Source organism: Triticum aestivum, chromosome 5A (genome assembly GCF_018294505.1).
Source record: "Triticum aestivum cultivar Chinese Spring chromosome 5A, IWGSC CS RefSeq v2.1, whole genome shotgun sequence".
NCBI classification, from domain to species: Eukaryota; Viridiplantae; Streptophyta; class Magnoliopsida; order Poales; family Poaceae; genus Triticum; species Triticum aestivum.
Genome location: NC_057806.1, coordinates 72,499,927 through 72,508,294, shown reverse-complemented (window position 1 = coordinate 72,508,294; position 8,368 = coordinate 72,499,927). Strand labels below are relative to the sequence as shown.

Here is an 8,368-nt window from a genome sequence, read left to right as displayed (position 1 = left end):
TCGATCCACTTGCTTTAACCGATACTAGTCTAATTAACAACTTGCAGTAGTAGTGCTTCTTAAATTGTAACGTTGAGCTTTTAAGCAGGTGCAGTGCTAGCGATGAGGGGCCCGTCGTCCACAATCTCAACCGCGCGCGCCAGAGAGAATCGATCCATTAGGGCTGGCTAGCTAGGTATCACGACGGAGCAGTAGTATATTAAATACCACACTCTCACTCTCTGCCATTCACATCGCCATCGTCGTCGACACATCCACACAGCACACACACAAAGCCTAACTAGCTAGCTTCAGCCTCTACTTACTAGGGTTAGCTAAGAACGATCTCGGATCGATCGACTAGATCACTAAGTAATGGAGGGTGGCGGCGGCTGGGGTGATCAGGCTGGGAAGGATGGCGGAGGCGAGAGCACCAAGTACCGTGGGGTGCGACGCCGCCCGTCCGGCAAGTTCGCGGCGGAGATCCGCGACTCCAGCCGGCAGAGCGTCCGCAAATGGCTCGGCACCTTCGACACAGCCGAGGAGGCCGCACGGGCCTACGACCGCTCGGCCTACGCCATGCGCGGCCACCTGGCCGTGCTCAACTTCCCCGCCGAGGCGCGCAACTACGTCCGGGGTGGGTCGTCGTCGTCCCAGCAACAGGTGATTGAGCTCGAGTGCCTGGATGATGAGGTGCTGCAGGACATGCTCAGGGACGGGAGTGGTGGAAGGAATAATTAACACTACCGAATTTGAGTACTGAGCTACTGATCGTGCGATCAATTCATGCACCATCACCTGATCGTATTTATGGCTGTGATGCAAAATCATATAGATCATCCATGATCGAGCTTCCGATCCGTGCTTTGCATGCATGTATGTCAATGTTGGATTTCCAGTATTCTTAGGTGTTCAATGAAACTATATATGAAAGTGATCGATCTGATGTGAGCTGATCAGGAACCCTGTATTAATCGTACGTGATCCTATATATCATCATGCAAGTTACTATGTAATTGGGTTGCTTGTTGGATTAATCACCTTCTTCTCCTCATTTAGTCCCCACCCCCGAATATAGTTTTGGTAGATCATGCATGCATGCCGAAATCTGTAGAGGATCTGAATTGCAAGCCTATATGATTAATGTTTTCCACCTAATTGATTGGGCCTCCTCCTCCCGTGCGGCGGCGCAGCGCCGCACCGGGGCCTCCCCGCCGGGCCTCCCTCTCCTCCCCGCCGGGCATCCCTCTCCTCCCGCCGCCGCCGCCGAGGGCATCGCAGGCTAAGCCTGCGGGCCGCAGCGGCGGCTGCGGCAATCTTCCTCGGCCGAAGATCGGATCTGGGTGGCGGCGACCCACTCCGGCCGATTCAAGGGCGGTGGCGCAGGCCGGTGGCGACCAGGGTTGTCGTGCTGGCGGCGGCAATGAAGAGATCACGTCGGCGGCTAGGGTGTCCGATCTGGATCCCTTTCGGATCCGGATGGTGGTTCCTCGAGCCGTCGTGCGGATCCTTTGTTCTGGCGCGGCAAGCGGCCTCTGGACTAGGCACGCGACACGAGGACCTCGGGGGCTCCGGCCCTGGGCGTGGAGGTGGTGGCCATCTTATTCGCCGGAGGTGGGCGGCTAGATGGTTGTGGATTCTCGCACCCAGTCCCGGCGTAGAGTGGGGAGACGAGGCTGCCGGTGTAAACCGTGCTATGACTCGGGTCATGGCGGGCGATGGCGGCGTTTTCGCGTCGTTATCTTGTTGAAGACATCGCCTCTGCAGTTTCTGTCGACTTGCTTGCACTGCTCTGGGTGAAAACCTAGATCCGGAGTTTCCTGATCGGACAATGGCGGTGCTTTTGGCGTCGTTTTCCCTCATGGGGGCATCGTTTTTTGAGCAGCGGCTGGATGCAGGACCAGAGGACGGATTCTTTGGGGGAGCGGTGCGGCATCTCACTCATTGATGGCGGCGGGTCTCGGCTGCATGGCGCTGTGGTGACTCTGTGTCCGATGCGCGGAGATGGACTCGCGCAGAAGGGTGGCGCGGTCTGGCGTAGTGGTGGCGTCAACGGCAGCTAGACCGGGCAAGGTAGATGCAGCAGTACAACTCTGAAGATGGATTGGTGGCAGGTGGCTGCGGCGGCCTCAGACCCGGCAGGCGTCCTGGATGAGGAGTGCGCCGGACTGGTAGGTGACCCATACCCGGCAGGCGTCCTGGTGTTGGAAATATGCCCTAGAGGCAATAATAAAAGCATTATTATTATATTTCCTTGTTCATGATAATTGTCTTTATTCATGATATAATTGTGTTATCCAGAAATCGTAATACATGTGTGAATAATAGACACCAACATGTCCCTAGTAAGCCTCTAGTTGACTAGCTCGTTGATCAACAGATAGTCATGGTTTCCTGACTATGAACATTGGATGTCATTGATAACGAGATCACATCATTAGGAGAATGATGTGATGGACAAGACCCAATCCTAAACATAGCATAAGATCGTATAGTTCGTTTGCTAGAGTTTTCCAATGTCAAGTATCTTTTCCTTAGACCATGAGATCGTGTAACTCCCGGATACCGTAGGAGTGCTTTGGGTGTGCCAAACGTCACAACGTAACTGGGTGACTATAAAGGTATACTACGGGCATCTCCGAAAGTGTCTGTTGGATTGACACGGATCAAGACTGGGATTTGTCACTCCGTATGACGGAGAGGTATCACCGGGCCCACTCGGTAATGCATCATCATAATGAGCTCAAAGAGACCAAGTGTCTGGTCACGGGATCATGCATTACGGTACGAGTAAAGTGACTTGCCGGTAACGAGATTGAACGAGGTATTGGGATACCAACGATCGGATCTCGGGCAAGTAACATACCGATTGACGAAGGGAATTGTATGCGGGGTTGCTTGAACCCTCGACATCATGGTTCATCTGATGAGATCATCGAGGAGCATGTGGGAGCCAACATGGGTATCCAGATCCCGCTGTTGGTTATTGGCCGGAGAGTCGTCTCGGTCATGTCTACATGTCTCCCGAACCCGTAGGGTCTACACACTTAAGGTTCAGTGACGCTAGGGTTGTAGGGATATGTATATGCAGTAACCCGAATATTGTTCGGAGTCCCGGATGAGATCCCGGACGTCACGAGGAGTTCCGAAATGGTCCGGAGGTAAAGAATTATATATAGGAAGTGCTATTTCGAGCATCGGGACAAGTTTCGGGGTCACCTGTATTGTACCGGGACCACCGGAAGGGTCCCGGGGGTCCACCGGGTGGGGCCACTTGCCCCGGGGGGGCACATGGGCTGTAGGGGGTGCGCCTTGGCCTATATGGGCCAAGGGCACCAGCCACAAGATGCCCATGCGCCTAGGGTTCAAGGAAGGGAAGAGTCCTAAAGGGGGAAGGCACCTCCTAGGTGCCTTGGGGAGGAGGGATTCCTCCCTTGGCCGCACCCCCCTAGGAGATTGGATCTCCTAGGGCCGCCCCCCCCCCTTGGACTCCCTATATATAGTGGGGAAAGGAGGGCCTCTCAAACCACGCCTTTGGTGCCTCCCTCTCCCTCTCCAACACATCCTCCTCCTCCATAGTGCTTGGCGAAGCCCTGCCGGAGTACTGCAGTTCCACCACCACCACGCCGTCGTGCTGCTGTTGGAGCCATCTTCCTCAACCTCTCCTTTCCCCTTGCTGGATCAAGAAGAAGGAGACGTTACGCTGACCGTACGTGTGTTGAACGCGAAGGTGCCGTCCGTTCGGCGCTAGGATCTCCGGTGATTTGGATCACGTCGAGTACGCCTTCCTCATCCCCGTTCTTTGAACGCTTCGGCGCGTGATCTACAAAGGTATGTAGATGCAATCCGATCACTCGTTGCTAGATGAACTCCTAGATGGATCTTGGTGAAACCGTAGGAAAATTTTTGTTTTCTGCAACGTTCCCCAACAGTGGCATCATGAGCTAGGTCTATGCGTAGTTTTCTTGCACGAGTAGAACACAATTTGTTGTGGGCGTTGATGTTGTCAACTTTCTTGCCGCTACTAGTCTTATCTTGCTTCAACGGTATTGTGGGATGAACCGGCCCGGACCAACCTTACACGTACGCTTACGTGAGACCGGTTCCACCGACTAACATGCACAAGTTGCATAAGGTGGCTGGCGGGTGTCTGTCTCTCCCACTTTAGTTGGAGCGGATTCGATGAAAAGGGTCCTTATGAAGGGTAAATAGAAGTTGACAAATCACATTGTGGCTTTCACGTAGGTAAGAAAACGTTCTTGCTAGAACCCTACTTCAGCCACGTAAAACATGCAACAACAATTAGAGGACGTCTAACTTGTTTTTGCAGCAAGTGCTTTGTGATATGATATGGCCAAAGTTGTGATGAATGATGAATGATATATATGTGATGTATGAGATGTTCATGCTATTGTAATAGAAATCACGACTTGCATGTCGATGAGTATGACAACCGGCAGGAGCCATAGGAGTTGTCTTTATTTTTTGTATGACCTGCGTGTCATTGAGAAACGCCATGTAAATTACTTTACTTTATTGCTAAACGCGTTAGCCGTAGTAGTAGAAGTAATAGTTGGCGAGCAACTTCATGGAGACACAATGATGGAGATCATGATGATGGAGATCATGGTGTCATGTCGGTGACAAGATGATCATGGAGCCCCAAGATGGAGATCAAAGGAGCTATGTGATATTGGCCATATCATGTCACTATTATTATTTGATTGCATGTGATGTTTATCATGTTTTGCATCTTGTTTACTTAGAACGACGGTAGTAAATAAGATGATCCCTCATAATAATTTCAAGAAAGTGTTCCCCCTAACTGTGCACCGTTGCGACAGTACGTTGTTTCAAAGCACCACGTGATGATCGGGTGTTAGATTCTAACGTTCACATACAACGGGTGTAAGACAGATTTACACATGCAAACACTTAGGTTGACTTGACGAGCCTAGCATGTACAGACATGGCCTCGGAACACAGAAGACTGAAAGGTCGAGCATGAGTCGTATAGAAGATACGATCAACATGAAGATGTTCACCGATGTTGACTAGTCTGTCTCACGTGTTGATCGGACACGGCCTAGTTAACTCGGATCATGTTATACTTAGATGACTGGAGGGATGTCTATCTGAGTGGGAGTTCATTGAATAATTTGATTAGATGAACTTAATTATCATGAACTTAGTCTAAAATCTTTACAATATGTCTTGTAGATCAAATGGCCAACGTTGTCCTCAACTTCAACGCGTTCCTAGAGAAAACCAAGCTGAAAGACGATGGCAGCAATTATACGGACTGGGTCCGGAACCTGAGGATCATCCTCATAGCTGCCAAGAAAGATTATGTCCTACAAGCACTGCTGGGTGATGCACCTGTTCTCCCTGCAGAACAAGACGTTATGAATGCTTGGCAGGCACGTACCGATGACTACTCCCTCGTTCAGTGCGGCATGCTTTACAGCTTAGAGCCGGGGCTCCAAAAGCGTTTTGAGAGACATGGAGCATATGAGATGTTCGAAGAGCTGAAAATGGTTTTCCAAGCTCATGCCCGGGTCGAGAGATATCAAGTCTCCGACAAGTTCTTCAGCTGTAAGATGAAGGAAAACAGTTCTGTCAGTGAGCACATACTCACTATGTCTGGGTTACATAACCGCTTGACTCAGCTGGGAGTTAATCTCCCGGATGACACGGTCATTGACAGAATCCTCCAGTCGCTTCCACCGAGCTACAAGAGCTTTGTGATGAACTTTAATATGCAGGGGATGGAAAAGACCATTCCTGAGGTATTTGCAATGCTGAAATCAGCAGAGGTAGAAGTCAAGAAGGAGCATCAAGTGTTGATGGTGAATAAAACCACTAAGTTCAAGAAAGGCAAGGGTAAGAAGAACTTCAAGAAGGACGGCAAGGGAGTTGCCGCGCCCGGCAAGCAAGCTGCCGGAAAGAAGTCAAAGAATGGACCCAAGCCCGAGACTGAGTGCTTTTATTGCAAGGGAAGTGGTCACTGGAAGCGGAACTGCCCCAAATATTTAGCGGACAAGAAGGCCGGCAAAACAAAAGGTATATGTGATATACATGTAATTGATGTGTACCTTACCAGTATTCGTAGTAGCTCCTGGGTATTTGATACCGGTGCAGTTGCTCACATTTGTAACTCAAAGCAGGAGCTGCGGAATAAGCGGAGACTAGCAAAGGACGAGGTGACGATGCGCGTCGGGAATGGTTCCAAGGTCAATGTGATCGCCGTCGGCACGCTGCCTCTACATTTGCCTTCGGGATTAGTTTTAAACCTTAATAATTGTTATTTAGTGCCAGCTTTGAGCATGAACATTGTATCAGGATCTCATTTAATTCGAGATGGCTACTCATTTAAATCCGAGAATAATGGTTGTTCTATTTATATGAGAGATATGTTTTATGGTCATGCTCCGATGGTGAATGGTTTATTCTTAATGAATCTCGAGTGTAATGCTACACATGTTCATAGTGTGAGTACCAAAAGATGTAAGATTGATAATGATAGTCCCACATACTTGTGGCACTGCCGCCTTGGTCACACAGGTGTCAAACACATGAAGAAGCTCCATGCTGATGGAATTTTAGAGTCTCTTGATTACGAATCATTTGGCACGTGCGAACCATGCCTCATGGGTAAAATGACCAAGACTCCGTTCTCAGGAACAATGGAGCGAGCAACCAACTTATTGGAAATCATACATACTGATGTGTGCGGTCCAATGAGTGTTGAGGCTCGCGGTGGCTATCGTTATGTTCTCACCCTCACTGATGACTTGTAGATATGGGTATGTCTACTTAATGAAACACAAGTCTAAGACCTTTGAAAAGTTCAAGGAATTTCAGAGTGAGGTTGAGAATCAACATGACAGGAAAATCAAGTTCCTGCGATCAGATCGTGGAGGAGAATACTTGAGTCATGAGTTTGGCACACACTTAAGAAAATGTGGAATAGTTTCACAACTCACGCCGCCTGGAACACCTCAGCGTAATGGTGTGTCCGAACGTCGTAATCGCACTCAATTAGATATGGTGCGATCTATGATGTCTCTTACCAATTTACTGCTATCTTTTTGGGGCTATGCTTTAGAGACTGCCGCATTCACTTTAAATAGGGCTTCGTCGAAATCCGTTGAGACGACACCGTATGAACTATGGTTTGGGAAGAAACCTAAGTTGTCGTTTCTAAAAGTTTGGGGATGCGATTCTTATGTCAATAAACTTCAACCTGAAAAGCTCGAACCCAAGTCGGAAAAATGCGTCTTCATAGGATACCCTAAAGAAACTATTGGATATACCTTCTACCTCAGATCCGAAGGCAAGATCTTTGTTGCCAAGAATGGATCCTTTCTAGAGAAAGAGTTTCTCTCGAAAGAAGTAAGTGGGAGGAAAGTAGAACTTGATGAAGTATTACCTCTTGAACCGGAAAATGTCGCAACTCAAGAAAATGTTCCTGAGGTGCCTGCACCGACTAGAGTGGAAGTTAATGATGATGATCAAGATACTTCTGATCAAGCTCCTACTAAAATTCAAAGGTCCACAAGGACACGTTCTGCACCAGATTGGTACGGCAACCCTGTCTTGGAAATCATGTTGTTAGAAAACGATGAACCTTCGAACTATGAAGAAGCGATGGCGGGCCCGGATTCCGACAAATGGCTAGAAGCCATGAAATCCGAGATAGGATCCATGTATGAAAACGAAGTATGGACTTTGACTGACTTGCCCGTTGAGCGGCGAGCCATAGAAAATAAATGGATCTTTAAGAAGAAGACAGACGCGGATGGTAATGTGACCATCTATAAAGCTCGGCTTGTCGCTAAGGGTTATCGACAAGTTCAAGGGGTTGACTACGATAAAACTTTCTCACCGGTAGCGAAGCTAAAGTCCGTCCGAATCATGTTAGCAATTGCCGCATTCTATGATTATGAAATATGGCAAATGGACGTCAAAACGGCATTCCTTAATTGTTTCCTTAAGGAAGAATTGTATATGATGCAGCCGGAAGGTTTTGTCGATCCTAAGAATGCTGACAAGGTGTGCAATCTCCAACGCTCGATTTATGGGCTGGTGCGAGCATCTCGGAGTTGGAACATTCGCTTTGATGAGATAATCAAAGCGTTTGGGTTTACGCAGACTTATGGAGAAGTCTGCGTTTACAAGAAAGTGAGTGGGAGCTCTGTAGCATTTCTCATATTATATGTAGATGACATACTTTTGATGGGAAATGATATAGAACTCTTGGACATCATTAAGTCCTACTTGAATAAAAGTTTTTCAATGAAGGACCTTGGAGAAGCTGCTTATATATTAGGCATCAAGATCTACAGAGATAGATCAAGACGCCTCATAGGTCTTTCACAAAGCACAT

General features: G+C 48.5%; 1 protein-coding gene across 1 annotated transcript; it reads left to right on the top strand.

Moving 5' to 3' along the window:
• Positions 1 to 354: 354 nt before the first annotated feature.
• Positions 355 to 805, top strand: LOC123101223 (ethylene-responsive transcription factor 14-like). The gene has a single exon (XM_044522769.1). It carries the CDS (start codon positions 355 to 357, stop codon positions 718 to 720), a length of 366 nt encoding a protein of 121 aa, XP_044378704.1. The 3' UTR covers positions 721 to 805.
• The last annotated feature ends 7,563 nt before the right edge of the window (positions 806 to 8,368 follow it).

Excerpts from the sequence above, each read along its gene's own strand:
- LOC123101223 (XM_044522769.1), top strand. The coding sequence starts at position 355 with ATGGAGGGTGGCGGCGGCTGGGGTGATCAGGCTGGGAAGGATGGCGGA.